A 17360-nucleotide genomic window follows, 5' to 3' on the forward strand; every position below is an offset into this window, starting at 1 on the left:
CGTTCAATTTGTATATGCATGTGCCTTACGATCGCAGAGAGCTGAATGCAAGGGGGACTCTGTACAGTGTGGGGAGCACTGAAAACATTATAACTATGGTCAAATTATGATTTAGTCCTTTTACTAAAATCGAATTTAATATTTTAGTCTCTACATTTCAATCTTGGCATAATTTAACTTCTCTATTTTTCTTATTAAATTGATTTTAACAATTTGGATTAACTAATAACATATTAACAGCATAAACATAGATATCATTAAAAAGTTGAGCATAATGGAGGGACCGTAACCATAATTTGACCTCCTAATAATAATAATAAACCCTGAACTGGTGAACGTGTGCCTTGTGCTCGTGTTTCTTAGAGGAAGATGGAGACGACAGAATGATAATAAATCGTTTTTTTTCTTCTCAGATTTACAAATCAAAAACCCACATAAAAACCAACTCCGTGGGGTTTTTCTTGTGTTAGAACAGTTTAAACAACTCAGAAAAAGAGAGGAAAAAATAGAATCAGAGAAGCAAAAGAAGCAGCTTCATCTCAATTCAACGTTTCTCATGAAAAGCAGGCTTCAATTTCATTTGAGCATGGATGTTAAAGACCGGAAAACAACTTCTTCACAAGGGATGGTGAGTCCCATGTCGTGACCGAACCCGAACTCTTCCTCTGCTTGGTGGAGCAAGCTCTGGAACTCGGGTCGGGTCAAGAACGATATGGGGACAATGTATCTGCTCCTGTTCTGACCGACGTATACGACAAAATGACCTTTGGGCACGTCCACAGGGAGTCGTTTCTGTTCATCATCATCACCGTAGCCTTGTTGTTGTTTCTTTCCTAAGCTGGAACATCGTTTCAGGATTTGCTTAATCAGGGCTGTTTGGGTCAGTTTGCTCGATTTCCCGGTGATCGCCATTGTTGTTGTTTGTAGGTGTGGAAAATGAGAGATGATGGGTTTTGGAAGAAGGGGGGTATATATGGTGAGAGTCAGAGAGCTAATAAAGCTAAATGGATTTTTCAAAGAGGAGGAGAGAAACAAAATCATGTGGGGTTGTGGGAACAAAGTTGAGAGGTTTGGGGGTATTTTTATTTTTATTTTTACAGGGGTCTGATAATGAAGCTCAAAGGACATCCCTTCCAAAGGACATCACGGTCCCTCTCTTTGTTGCCTTGTTCTATCAACCTTTTCGAGCCTTTCAACCAAACTAATTCATCAACTCCAACAGCTACATTTCAAGAACTTCACCTTTAAATAGTAATTCAATTTTATCCTATATTTAATTGAAATAAAAACCATTGTCGGGGATTGAAAATATCTTTAAACTTCTTCAATTGCCCATGTTTCTTATTCCTTCATATAACTTTTAAACTCTTCCCTGGAATCAGATAGCTTGATGAAAACAAATTTGTCTCATAAGTTATTAATGGTTTATTCATTTTGATTTGAACAAAAAATTACAGTAAAAAAATGATTGGTAGTCGATATTTCTTTGTGAAAAAGGAGGAGAAGATTATGGAGGTCATGATCCTTTTTTCGATTATAGTTATTATGTTTTTATAATGCTTCAAGCCAGTGGTGTCAGACATAAAGTAGCTATTTGTAGGTCAATTATGTTAAATAGATCTATTTATCATATTTTAAATTTCACTCTAGTAGGTCACATAGGTTTATCAAAAATCTTGTTTACATCAAGTAGCTAATTCAGAAGTCAAGGTACTCTTGTACCTAAAAGTTATAAGTTCATTGAAAACTTCGATACATGAAAAAATATGCCTAGAAATCTTAATATACAGAGGCGAGCAATTTTCAAAAGTATAATTGGAAGAAAAAAAATATGCTAGAGTCATACATATATATGAATTATTAAGCAATACCTTAATTTTTTTTTTTAATTTTAAAGAGAGAATGTTATGAAATAAATGAATAATTAAGCACCACATAAAGAGAAACTCCAAAATAAATTTCAATTAAATGATAATATTATCAACAACAAAATTATTTTTAAAAATTTGATGATATATATATATATATATATATATATATATATATATATATATCAAATGATATATACTATAAAATATATAGTGTTGATGTATGAAATATCATTCCACAATAATAAGCGTGACGGATATGTATAGTAATCTGTAAAATTTGAGCTTGTGATTCTCATAATCGAATGGCAGATAAAATATTAGTGATTCACATGCATGTACGTGACACCTTTCATGCCTCTCTTTGAAAGCCCTACTTTATTCAAATCATTTCCATCATTTTAATTTTGAAACCCAGGTTTTTAATTTTTAAATTGCAGATAAATTTTGATATAATGCATATATTGATGAAAAATTAAATATGTTTGATTTCATGTAATATACCAGTAACGATGACAATTAAAATAAACTCGATCCGTAAATTCAAGATAAATTGATTTTATATAATTAATTTTAAAGATATATTCAATAAATTTGAGATTAAAATATGATTTCTAGATTGAAAATTAGGCAGATCGAGGTAAAAATACCATAGCAATCCTTGTACTATATCGCGGATTATAATTTGGTATTTTTATTAAAAAAAACATTTCCATTACATATGTTGATGAAATTTTTAACGAACGATTAAGAGTTAAACTGACCAAAATTAAATATAAATGTTTATATTACAAAAGTTACAACATGAAATAATTAATGACAAAGTGAATGTAATTTTTAATGGAGGAATCGATTTTTTTGGTCAAAATATACATGGACCAATTTGTTTATTTTTCAATAGAGAGACTAAAATGTAATATGAGATATAATATAAAGATTGTTATGATTTTTTTACCATAAGGGAGACGTCGAAACACGATCCCATGCTCACTTCAACTACAATGTCCAATTGCACACGTTGTTCCTTTTAATTTGATTTACAATTATCACCCTCTTTCTTTTTAATTTTCATTTTGGTACCTCCATAAATTCTCTTTAACCCTTTTCAATTATTATTTGAATACGTTTCTCAATTCGGATACTTAACATTAAATTCCATGATTTATCGACAAAACCTAAAGATTCAACATGCATTTCCATAAATGATAACCATATTTCCAGATATAATATTCCAACCCCATTAATCATTAGAGAAAAAGGAAAGAAATTTGGCGTCAGAATTAGGTTCACATCTAAAATTCCATGAGCTGGTGTCGACGATGTTCTGTTATAGTTGGTAAAGGTTAAGGTGTTAGGTTTTTTTTTGTCAAGTATTTGAGTTTTAATTTCATAATAAGTAAATAATGTAGATAATTTTATAATAAATAATATTTTAAATGATCATGATATTCATTGATATTAAAAATATATATAAAATTTAGTGAAATGTTATGATTTGATTCGCTAAAATATGTGTAAGTGATTAATATTCTTGACACATTTTTTCCACATGTTTCTGGTAGCCACATGCAACAATCAACTACCCTATAAAGTGAAGTTATTGTGTTTCTTGTCTTGGTAGGCATTAGAAAGTGGCAATTCGACCCACGTTCCCCTTTTATGTTATCTATTAAATCAAAATTAGTGATGATTCAAAAATATTTTTGAAGAAGAATACATATTTAATCAAAATTATTTTTGAGGAAAAGTACATGTATGTATTCTGAAATTTCATTTGTCTATCACTGATTATATTAAATTAAGATTATTTATTAGAGTAAAATTACTTAATATATTATTAAAAATATTATGCTATATTATTTGTTTATTTGATTGAAATATAAGATTAATCAAGAACATATTTCATTAATTTTATGTACATTAAATTTAATATAATCTTAAACATGATTTATTTGAGAAAAGAAATGAGTAGTTGTCGAAGATGTGAAGGTATATCAACATTTGGGTACGGTGGTCCTTAAAAGATTAAGCTAATAAATCGAACTTCCGAATATTAGCATGCCTTGGTCTTTATCGATACATAAATGAGAACCACTTGTGTTTTTATTTTTTTAAGGAAAAGAGAGAGAGATAGAGAGAGAGATTTTGATGTTCTAAGGTCCAAAAAAGAGAAGAGGCAGAGCCTGTCCTAGTTTCTACCCAAAATCCTTGTTTACCTTTTTATGCTTTCTTAGGGTGTCTAGATCTAATATCCTTTTTGCAACTGTTCCCCTCCCTTTTACCATGCATCTTTCAGGTACGAACTCAAAGCTCACCACACTCGTCATTTCAGCTACAACTATATAAATGTATACCCATTCAATCTTAATTCAACTGATACAATTAATATTCTATTTTGCAACAAATGTTAGAATAAAATTTGGTTTTATTGAAATTTGACTGACCGTTGCAAATGTCAGATTTTAAAAACAGAAAACATTATATATCTTTATAAAATCTTAATGGGTGAATTATTTTTTTAAGAATTACATATAAATACAAAGGTGGATCCGCTGGATATTCATCCAAAGCCGAAAGGCAGTGACTACTTCCGTAGAGGCTTTGAATTGAGAGCCAAAGATGGATAAATTTGTAGCGTGAAAGAAAATGACCTCACGTTAGCACATGGACGCCATGTTACCTTTCCGTTTACACTTTTTCTCAATAAATAACCACGGCGTTATAGCCGACATTTACGTAATCAAAACCACACATTTAACCGAGGGAAATGAAAGCACTGACTTTCCGAAAATCTAATCTTGAAATGGAGAATAAATCAGAAAAGGGTTGGCCTGGCCCCCATTGTAACAGCTAAGCCGCGGCCTTTGAACGAGGAACGGCGAGGACATTACGGATGGTACCTTTGAGTAACACAGAAGCAGCACATGTGGCGTGTAAGATGAAAGGAAACAATAAATGGTATGTTTCGGTTGATGGCCTGCTACACGACTCTATCTTATTAAACATCTTTTGGTGCTTTTCGGCCTATTTCAGGGTACAAGATTTGTATCCCAAGTGATCCAAACCAGCTGGTTTGGATGGTTTGTTATGGGGACGTCCTAACCACGAGCCTTGAAGTTTCCAGGAATTTTTTGTTAGATTGTTTGCACCATCGGAAGACAGTTTTCAAACTTGTAATCACATGGCAACTTGTTGGCTTCCGACATACTGTCATAGTTTTATCATGCAGGTGTTCCTCGGATTAAGGCTCGCCATCCTTTGTCGTTGGCCGTCGCTAATGTTGAGATGGGTGAGCCTGAGATGAGTAGGCTTGTCCCTGTCATCAAATCTTATCGATGCGGATGATTTGAGCTGAAGCCCTAAGGTTACTGACAAGATAAAAAGAAGAATTTATAACATGCAGAAGATACAGATTGAGGATTCGAGGGGAAGATAAGCTTTTAGATTAACCCTGAAAGTGACAAGCCACTTCAAACACGTTCAGATTCCACTGAAAAAAATCAATCGTTAACAACTCAATATATATGTTATCCGAATACAATAAATAATCCGATAACTGAAAACTGATAACCGAGAGTTTCACAACGGCATAAAAAGGTATAATTGGAGAGGTTGAATTCACTAACGGAACTGCTGAAATCAGGCTTCATCTGTTCTCGACCTTAAACCATAGGACTCTTCTCTAATTTGCTATAATAAACTTGCTGCAAAATGTAACTGTGTTGAACTAAGAAGATACAGCAGCCGCTTGCTTTGTTGCCTCCTCTGCTTGCAAACTCTCGTAATATTGACGAGGACTTCCCATCCTCCAGGGCTCATAAAATCATCCGGAGGGTTCTCACCAGTTCTTGCATAAGTTCGCATCTGCAGCAATATGTATATTTATAATCAGAGACTTCAGAATAATATACAATCTGAAAATGCCAGTGAAAGCAAGTCCAATAATATTTCAGATAATGAAAATCCTAGAACAGAACTGATGTTTAGTTAAAAAAAAAGGGATAATATAATGGGGACGCTTTCCTAGTAGCCTTTGACATTCAATCCAATAACACAAGTTGTAGCCAGGTTATAGAGTAAATTTCCTCTTCTGAAACTACCATTACATGCCAGGAACCATACCATAGACCCTCACAATTATAAATTTCTGCACTAATTAAATTTTATCACCGCAACCAGTTCATGATACCCTTTATTAGTCCTAATACAATTTATTCAAGTAAAGTCCCTCAAGTTTTTGTATCAACCCCGTTTCCCTAATTAACATGCCACTGCATAACTTCGAAAAGTAAAAGTTGGAGGTAGCTTTGAGCACCAAGTGAGAAACAAGACTAATTGAATCACCAAGAAGCATCACATTTAGGTTTATTATGTGATTGTGAACAAGACTTTTGATGGTCATAAAACGAAGCCTGAAACTATTGGAAATTTGTGAGTGGAAATGCGATCAAAACAAAATTAACCATACTAAAAAAAACCGTAATAGATCGCGGTTCAGCCCATTTGGCCCAAGTCCATTAATCAAGGATAAAGATCACTCCACTAATAAAATTCTTGCAACTTGTATGCACAGGCAAAACTACAAAACCTTCCTCGCAAACATTATGACTTACATGCAACTTTTGCTCGGACAAAATTACAAACCAACCAAAAAGACCCTGGGAATTACATCACTCTCTTTTTCTTCTGAATTGTACAGGTTAAAGCTATTACTTGATAACCAAGACTTAACTATTAATTATACCTACTCATTCATAAACTTAACTGTCTAGTAAACTCTAGCCAATAAAATCACACCATAATCCAAATCAAATATGGTCAATTAGAATTTGGGTCAATATCTAATAAAGACGCCACTGAAATCTAGAAATCTAACACTTACCTTGGTTCCAGAGATAAAGAGGAAATCTTTGGCACGCGAAGGGTCAAAAAATGCCATCTTCTTTGCCACTGTGTCATAAGCTGCCACCTATAGACCACAATTCAAAGAAATGAGTGCAAAAGGAAATTATAAACAATATGGTGCTACTTTAGCAAAATGCAGCCCTGGTTGAGTGGCAATGCAATTAGTATTTACTAACATCAAGGGGCTGCTTATTGGAATTTATTAAGATTGATTGAGCTGGAAGCTTCTAGAAAGGATTACGCTGTATGTTATGCAAAATTAGAACCACCATGTGATACTAATCCCATGGAGGGCAGTAGCTCATACACTAAAGATCTAGCAAAAGGACAGCCAGACCAATATAACAATTTGACATACCTACCAATCAAGGAAATTTTCATAGAGTTTTATAAGAGTAATGCATATGGTATCTCCAACCAGCATATACGGTACTTACCCGGAAAGGTAAAATGTCAAGCTTTTCCAAGCCAGGGGCCATACTCAGCACTTTTTTCCCATGATCAGGATCATACAAATCCCTCTTCTCCGTTGGGTGACCCATACCAGCAGGATCACGACCAACAATATAGAAATTAGCCCCAGCATTTATCCTCGTCTTGGCATGCCACTGTACCTCTGTTGGACCTGCATAATGCATAGGTGATGGGAATATGGATACGATGGTAGTTTCAGGGTCGAGGACTCCGTCTTGTAGGACCTGAACATATATGAATCCAATACAAGTTTCAAGACCAAAATAAGTCATTTATTTGAATGCTATCCCATCACACAAGAAAAACATCATAGACCACAATTGCATTAAATAGTGTGCATGTACCATCATAGCAATTAACCTTAACGAGGATAATATTAGTAGTTGTTATACAGAGGAGACGATGGGAAAAACCTTGCTGTGTTGTTCCATCCGAACATCCAAGGGCACATCGTCTGCCTTGGTGAAACCTCCCAAAGGATGAAGCAGTAGGATCGGATTCTTGAAACCCTTTTCTAAAAGCCGTCTCCGAGTATCATTCATCAACAGCGCATGTCCATTATGCACAGGATTCCTTAACTGAAAAGCAAAAACCGCATCGGCCTTACGCCTATCAAATTCTTTCCTGAGTTGCTTGGGTGAAAGTCTGTAGTGATCAAGCCCATCGTTGTATTTGATAGGTTTCAAAACTTCCAGGTCACCTCCAATGAGCCAGTTTCCAGCTGAAGCAATGGCTTCCTCAACGTATGGCAATCCCGGCGCTGTTGTCCCCCATGTTCTAGCTATCCTTTCTTCTTTGTTATGCTTGTAGATTTCGATGCTACAAAAAAAATTCAAGAACAGTACCAGTAATTTAAGCCAAAACAAATTTATGTTGCGAGATACATATGACTATCATATTAACAATACCGGCATTTAAAGGTTTAAAAAAACTTCAGACCTTCTGAGAATAGCGACCAAGTGTCCATCAGGCCCAACCAACCCAACATTTGAAGAAGACCCAATGCTCTCCTTAGTCGCATCATCGATAGCCAAAACGATGGGAAGTGACATATTGACAATAGACCCATCTTTCATTCTCAAAGAATTGAAATGCAAGCTCTGCAAGTACTCATCTTCTCTCATAAACCCTTTCAAAGGACTAGCCCACCCTTCACAAATCACATGCACCCACTCCACATCGATCTTGGTCAGCCTCACCTTCGGCATTGATTCGGCCTCGACCGTCTTGGTCCCCCTTTCGCTCTCCGGGACAACGAGATCGACGACGATCCCACCATCCGGCTCGATCAGCGAGCTCTTTATAACAGAAGGAGACCGAACCGGACCCTGCATTCTCCTCGGCTTGAGAGAAGTTGATGTTGTTGTTAAACGATTGGAATGGTAAATCGGTTTGGGTCGGATTCTGGGATTGTAAGCCGTGAAAAAACAACTGGGTTTGTTGCAGGAATTAAGGTGAGTGGGGGAAATTAAGTTTACTTTGATCGTTAGAGACATGGTCGTGGTGGAGAGTTTTGTTAGAGAAGCAAAGCGATGTCCGGGAAAACAGAAGATGAGGCTTTAAAATTGGTGAATGAATTAGTGTGTTTGTTGGTGGAAGAGAGAGGTTAGCGTAGGACAGGGAAAGAGATCCACACATTTGCCTCTTTCGCTCGCTGTTTTGTGTTCGTGGACGGAGGTTGGTGGTGGGAATTTGGGGACCAAAACCGAAGGCTATATATATTGAATGTTGTGATTCCGAGTGAACAAGTTGAAATGCAAATGGGCCAACAGCCGAATATAAGAAAGGTTGAAAGCAACTTGTAGCCCATCAATTCTCCACAAATTGCTATTGCCTCTCTTTTTAGATTCTTAGATTTTTCTTTTATCATTCCAGGCATCTCAATGCTAACACCAACCATCGGAATAAGCTCCATTCTACGCAAAATATTTTTATAATTGCATTTCGAATCAACTTTTAAATTATTTGAACTATGCATATAGTTTGAATTGTAAAATTTAAATACGAACCATATCATAAAACTCGTATTCAAATAACTCAAACTATATAATTGTCGTGTCGTTAGTTTTATAGGAATTGAGCATATGATAGTCGTTGGTGGGCATATTTCATTTCGATCTCTACTTTGAACTGTTATCAGTTTAATTTGGTTTATTAAAGTTGGGCTGAGTTCATAACATAGCCTAAACCTCATGCTGGGCTCCGTTCAATCCATTTGTAAAATGTAAACAATCTACTGAGGATCCTACCAAATTTGTTTTCTATAAATTTATATTTAAATAATTTCTTTTAAATTAGTATTTTAAAAAAATATTTTTAAATTGACATAAACCGGCTGCAACCAAAAATCTTATCAAAATCATAACTTTTTATGTTGGATATAGTAACACTTTAGGTTGAAACTAAAAATATTATTTTTTCTTCATAACATTTTCAGTGGTAACCAAACTTGTTACAAATTGTGTAACCTTTTTGGTTGTAAACCTTAAACCCGTCACAATATAACTTTTCAGGTTGCAACAAAAAATGTTATATATTGTATAACTTTTTAGGTTGAAAATATCTTAAATTAGATTGTCGCACAACATAACTATCCCAAAATAATATATGAAATTAAAGTTCAAATACCAACTTGAGAACATAATATCAACTTGGAATAAAGTGTCCAATTTTGTATCAATTTGGGAACAAAAAATCTTTAAGTATTGGCTTGAGAAAAATATATCTAATTCAAATATTAAATGTATATATATATACCTTTTTCATAATTTTCTTTTGTTAATAAATGTGATTTTTACCTTTTGTGAATATATGAGATTAATTATAAATAAAATTCGATTTGTTTAGAAAATTGGAAAAAAATAAAATTTGAGCCAATTAAAATAAATTATTTATATTTTTAAATCAATTCAAATAAATTATTTGTTTTAAATTCAAATTGAATTGAATTTTTACAATTCGATTATTTTAAAAGAAAATGAAAAAGGGGGGAAATCTTGTTCTGCTTTTGGGTCGGGCACTTCAAATAAAAAATAAAGAAATGAATAATGGGCATGAACTAAACGATTTCATATTTTGGATTCGATTACTATGAATATTGAAAATGTGAACGTTTAATGTCAAATGATTGAGAGATATCTTTGAACAAATAATATCTTGTACTTACCTAAAATTAATAAAAATAATGATAAAACCAACTATTAGTTGGTCTAGTGAGATGAGACATTAGATTTTTTAAGTAAGGTCAGGGGATTGAACCCTGACGTTTGCAAATTAAACAAACTGGATTGGGATGATCAATATCATATCTATAGTATCTGATCTAGATTAATCAATTAATTGATCAAATATCAATTAATAATTAAAAATAAAAATAATGATAATGATAAAAGAAAGAAAGAAATGAAAAATCGCCTTTGACCTAAAAGAAAGAAAGAAAGAAAAAGAGCCTCTCCCTCTCTTAAAGAGAGAAAAAAAAAGCATATAAAATAATGATAAAGAAATAAAGAAATGTTGTTAGGTAATATGGTTGCGGGTTTATTACATCTGCACGTGTGAATGAGGCAGTGAAGTTGTTCTAACAACTGTCAGATAACACAATGCCTTCACTTTGATCATTGGATTGTCACAATGCCACAAGTCACCGCCATTTATTTTATTATTTCATTTTCAAAACAAAATATAAAAAAATCCATTCACTTTATCTCTCTTCCTCTCTCGATTTTGATTCCAAATAACATTACTTGCCATCCGGAGGTCTCTAGTGCTCACAAAGAGTACATTAAAAAACGAAGTCATCAAATTATTATTTTTTATTTTAGTCACTAAACTACAAGTTATTGTTTTGTTGAGTATTTCAATTATTAAAAGTTAAAACATAGTCCCCGACTATAGGGAGATACTTTATTGAGTCTCTCGACTATTAAAAGTTACAAAATGATCACTTGATTATTTATTATGTTCCAAACTCGTCATTTTCCATTAAAAAATTAACAGTTGTTTAAGCTAGAGGTTAACTTGTTAACTAAGATACGATAGTCGTTTGAGATCATGATATCAGATTTTATCATATCTCAATTATCAGTTTAACGTTTAGCTCAGACTGTCATTAATTTTTTAACAGAAAATGACGAGTTTAAAACATAATGAATAGTCAGACAACCATTTTATAACTTTTAATAGTCGATTCAACAAAACAATCCCCTATAGTCAGAGAAGCATTTATAACTTTTAATAATCAAGAAATTTGATAAAGTAGTATCATATAGTCGATATAATATATTTTACGTTAATAACATATGTTATCACCTTAGGGATAAAATAAAATCCAAGGAAATTAACCATAATGGCCGGAAGAGGGATCAAACATTTGACCCCTTACATGACATGGATCCATGCACTTAGTCATTGAGCTAAGTTGGATATTTATTAAAATACCGCCAAAGTTTATATTTAAATTATATTATATCACCGTCAGAAAAATAAATCACTAACTATAAAAGTAATTGTGTATAGATTGGACTATCTTGATCGAGTATTGGATGTAACACAATTGAACTTATATGACATAGGCTAAAATAATATGTAATAAAGTTTTGACTCTTTGTTAATTAATTATATATTTATTTAAGTACTAAAATATCATGACTGGAATCTTACATATGTAAAATTACTAAAAGCTATGTTTATTTGTATATTTTGTCCAATAACATTATCATAAATATATTATTCTCTTATTCCATTTGATAAACCATATGATAAGAATAATTATCCCACAAAACAATAATTAAGTCATTAATTTTAGACGAATAACCCATGAATATGTTGAATTTAGTAAACCGTGCAATGACATTAAATAAAGAGTTTAATCAAATGTTGATATATGTAAAGTTGGAACTGAATTACGTAGAATATTGCATGCTTAAAGTGTGTATGATCATTCGGCCACTCCATTGGCCCAAAACAATTCTTGATGGATTGCAAATTAATGAGAGCAAATTGCGATTAAAATCAAGATGTGACATGTTAATAATTGTCGATAAGAGAAGCCAACCTTAACAGCATTTTATTCATGGCATAAAAGTCTCATTAACATACATCCAAACACATTTATTTCATACTTGTATTGTTTTGTGCCTATTGTCATATTTTCAAATCGCAATTCTGTCCACTTTCAATCATTTGTAAAATGTACTCCAAAATAATCCAACCCTTCCAGTTATAGCCGTATTTGCTGCCAAATTACAGACAAAACAGATGTAATTAACCAAAGTTTGGTTCAAATTACAGCTCATAGTGTCACGTCAACAAAAGAGAAAAATGGGCAAATAATTCCAAGTTTGATGATTAATATGAGCAAAAGAAAATTTCAAAGGGCTAAAATATAATTTTATCATTGCTTTTAACTCATGATTTTATAATACCTCAAAGATTAAGTTATTATTTATCACTTAAGGGCGCCAAAATAAAATTTCGTCATTCTCTCATTTAAAACTTTAAATTTTTAACGGGATAGATTTGCAATTTTACCATTTAGTTAGTGTGCTTTCGCCCTTGAGAACCAGGTTGGAAAATTTTTAAAACCCAGGGCTTAAAAGTTGTTTTATCCAAAACAAAAAATCAATTATAGTTGCACTAATCCTTCAATTATTGAGAATAATTGATTTATTCTTTATAGTTTTTTTTGTTTTGCCTGTCAACTTCAAATAATATCAACAATGTTGATTTGATTTGGTGACAAATACTTTTAGAAAAAAACTAACAAGATACTTACTATTATTATTGAATCATATATTCGGTACAATTTCATTATCATTTTGAATGATGGATGGACGTATGCGTTCTCGTTAGGTTATTTCTTAGTGTACCTTCCACAATATCATGCATCGAATTAAAGACCTTAAGGGATGAGACGTATTATTTTTCTATACCTCACTGTTAAACTATAATCACTGTAATAATTATTAATTAATGTTTACTCTATGATTTGTTAGTTATATTTATTTATAACTATTTTTTAAATTAATTTATATATGTGTGAATATAACGTAATGACGATACATTAAACATAGGGCTGTACCCAAACAAAATAACCGGCTAACTACTTATGAAGCATTCATAAACTTTTTATTTATATTAATTAAATAAATAAGTATAAAAATAGCCATGATGAAACACGAGGCAGCCACCGACCAAAATTGATAAGGCTTGTGCGGAAGGTGTTGATTGGATAAGAAGTATGGAATTATATTAAATGGTTCGGAAAGGAATGGGGCAATTCTTTGCACATGCGGATGGGTTTGGTTGGTAGTAGCAACAGTCGGATAATAATAATCAGCTTCAAAATGTTGACCCCATTCATGTTAGGCCACGTACCTATAATCATAGCTATACTTGGTGGATTGTCTCACCTTCAATTTCATTATTTAAACCCGTTTTCATATTAGCCTACCTCTTTCTTTTTGTTTTGTCCAAACCATTTTCATTTTGGTTAACTAAAAAGGAAAATAAAGCTAAAATACAAGTGTTGAAAAACGATTGGATTTGCTTTTGTCTTTTGAATAAACCATTACTTTTCAAATACCTTACCTTTTTATTTAATACAAATCTAATTCACTGGCCAAAATGAGCAGTGAAATTCCAATCGAAAATTATTGGTTTCAAATTCCTCCATCAATCATTGATGTTGTTCAAGTAGAAGCTAAAATAAAGTTTAATCACTATGTACATGTATAAGCATTCATTGTTAAATGATTATGAATCTTTGAACATATATTATCTTGTGTTCACTATAAATTTATCAAAATAAAATATAAAGTTTAACTTTATTTTATCTTTAATGTAATTAAAAAAGTGTATCCCATACTTTCTGAACATAACATTTCAAACACAAAATATTATTAAAAATTTTAAAAACATAAACCATAACAAATTGAAAAGAAATTGACTATACACATAAATTGATAGTGACAACAATTACTTTACATTTAAGAAGAAAAAAAGAAAGAAAAATCTTTGGTAAAATTATCATTAGACAAGTTTACTAATGTAATGAGACATGTCGTAGTTGTGTTCCAAATTTAACAGAAAAAGGTAAAGGGAATTTCGGTGCGCGGTCGGGTTTAATTGTTGTAATCGTCTCCATGCAGTTGTAAATCTATGAAAAATAGAGTTATCAACTGGAGCCCACAAAAGAGATTGCTTGATGATAAGAAAAAGGAAAGATTCCATCGATATAATGACACGTTGATTCTTTTCTTTTTTTTCAATGTATGGGATTATAATTTTAGTCCTTATATTATACTAAGATTTGAAATTTAATCCTTCTATTTTAGTTTAATATGATATGATCATCATTTTAATGATAATAATTAATAGTGTTATAATTTTGACCATAAAAACTGTAATATAAAAACACATTATGCAAGTACAAGATTGAGAAACAACAACAACTATATTAATTTAATTAAATATTATAAAATTTTTAATGTAGTTTCAAACGAGTTCTCCCATTTCGTGTGAGAATCTTCCTCAATGTGATCCCTTTGCCTTGAAGTACAACTGCTGTCTTTGTTTTATATTTATACCACTGGTTTTGTAGTTATTTAAGGTATGACGTGTCCAAATATTTATCTTAATTTTATGTATAATAATTTAAAAACCAAATTTTAGCTCATTTCGGTTAAATTAATTAACTTAAGAGAGACAACTCATTAAATTCAAGATTTAAATTTCACCATTTTCAATCTCTTTTCTTGATCCATTTTAATGGTTTCATGTAATATTTGGGAAGGAGAAAAATCTCTTGAAAATCATCTAAATTACTAGTTGGATTTCTCTAACTTAGGTTGTTTGTGACGGTGAATAAAGTACTATAGTTAATAGAATATAGTTGCTAAAGCAATACATATTAGGCAGACCTCAATATAATATATACATTTTAAAAATTATTAATTAAAATCCATCAAATAGAAAGCTGTACTTAATCCCTAAATGGTTGTAATAAATCTTGAATCACGTGATATAGAAAAAGCACTCAAATCTTAATCGTATTTAAAATCAATTAGGAACTACTTAAATGAGTTAATATACCTCAATATATTAGTAACAATATTTAAAAAATATTAGTAAATCAATTGTCAGTTTCCATTAGAACGAGACACTGTTTTTTTTTCTATATAAAAAAATCAGTTTTTGAATTATGATGTTATGAATGAAATGAATCGGACAGAAAGGATCGTCCTGATAATGAACCTCCACAATACTAAAAAAACGTATCAATGAAACATTGATTTAATGATAAGAAGAAGTCTTAAGAACTTTGCACAACAATTATTTGGAGATTATTTTACAAGAGTTCTGGGCGATTACAAGATAATATATGTTCAAAATTTTCCTAAATTTATTGATAATGTATATACATTTTATAGATACAGTCATTCGAATTCAGATATTCTAGAAAAATAATATTCCTTTTTAAAGGTTATCTTGCAAAGTTTTACATTATAGTTATAGTTCAAATAACGACGAAATTAATAAATCTTATATTTCATTTAAAGGATTAATATCTGAAAAAATTATTTTAAATTTTATAATATTACTTTTCTTAATTTAATCTAAGATATATGAAATTAAAATTATTGATAACTATCGATTGATTTTATCAAAATTAATTTCAAATACTCATAACTTTAAAATTATTGTACTATTCGTTATATTTATCTAAAAAATTTGTTTTAATTTATATTTCTTTAATTTTTTTTCTTAATCACAATTTACCCTAATTTATCATACAATCCAATACTTATATGAGAAAATAACTTCAGTGACCGAAAATGCCTTATAATATACGATTTTAACCAACTTTTTTTGGAATTACGAAAATGACCAACAAATTCCCAACGCGATTTTGTAATTCGTAAAGCGCGTTTATTTTCGCAACGCGAATGTTATTTTCAAATTCGAAACACAATATTAATTTCGCAACACAAATGTAAACAGTATAATCGAAACTCATAACCTAAAACCCAAAAGCACAACTCAGTCCCATCTCCATCTCTCACTCTCTACGGCGACATCCGTCCCCATCTCCGACGAAATTCGTCCCCATCTCTGGCGAAATCCGTCTATCTCCATCTCTTAGAGCCACCCTCACAACCATTCACGGCCACAAATAGAAAATCAACCACCGATGGTTAGTTTTTTTAATTATTTTTATTTTGAAATTTTTGTATTATTATTAGATTTTTCATATTTAAATTGATGATAAATTTACTGGTAATTTCAATATATAGATTAACTATTTCACTTAGATTGCTTAGTAAATTCATTCGGTTGCTGCCAATACTGCTAAACTGTTTAGTCTTTAACCCTGTGAAGTTAGTATTTGTCTTTGTTTTATCTTTTGGTTGAAGTAATGCAATTCATTCAAGTTTCAATTTGCAGAAGAATAGTTTTTGAAACTTAAATTCGCAACACGAAAATCGCAACGCGATTTTAGTTTCGCGTTGCGATTTTCATTTTCGCGTTGTGAATTTAAGTTTCAGAAACTACTCTTCTTCTGCAAATTGAAATTTGAATGAATTGCATTACTTCAACCAAAAAACTATGATAGAAGAATGACTTGGGTGAATACCGTGCTAGTTTGAAACATATTTGGCTTTGTTTTCACTGTTTAATATCATGTCTGTTTATAGTGTATAATTTGTAGTTTTTGGTATATCTAACTTGGTATGTTTATTGTTTTTGTTAGATTTTTTTTTCGGCTTCATTGACTCTAAGGAATAAACTAAGCCTAGCCACTACAATAGCGTCGACACTTACACTTGTACAAAGAAAATTGTTTGAGGATACTTGCTTCGGGCCATAGCTGAAAGTACAACATCCAGGTAGAGATGCTATGTTGACCCATTTGTTTCTTCAGACCATGACTAATGATCTACCCGAGAGGATACAACGTGGTGATGAAGAGATATGGTTTCATTTTCCATCGGCGTATACTTGTTTTGGGCGGGAGGAGTTTTGCTTAATCACTGGTCTACGTTTCGGACACGATGAAGTAGGTCGATATATTAGTCATATCGCCCGCCCATCATGGTTATCTCAGGTTTTTCC

General features: G+C 31.8%; 1 protein-coding gene and 1 pseudogene across 1 annotated transcript; both read right to left on the reverse strand.

Annotated features, from left to right (window-relative positions):
* Positions 1-246: 246 nt before the first annotated feature.
* LOC120198119 (auxin-responsive protein SAUR50-like) lies at positions 247-1026 on the reverse strand. Its single transcript, XM_039199500.1, has one exon. It carries the CDS (start codon positions 910-912, stop codon positions 577-579), a length of 336 nt encoding a protein of 111 aa, XP_039055431.1. The 5' UTR covers positions 913-1026; the 3' UTR covers positions 247-576.
* A 4346-nt stretch (positions 1027-5372) lies between these two features.
* LOC120198637 lies at positions 5373-8935 on the reverse strand (annotated as a pseudogene).
* Between the last annotated feature and the right edge of the window lie 8425 nt (positions 8936-17360).

The sequence above is a fragment of the Hibiscus syriacus genome, unplaced genomic scaffold, assembly GCF_006381635.1.
Source record: "Hibiscus syriacus cultivar Baekdansim isolate YM2019G1 unplaced genomic scaffold, ASM638163v2 tig00117056_pilon, whole genome shotgun sequence".
NCBI lineage: Eukaryota > Viridiplantae > Streptophyta > Magnoliopsida > Malvales > Malvaceae > Hibiscus > Hibiscus syriacus.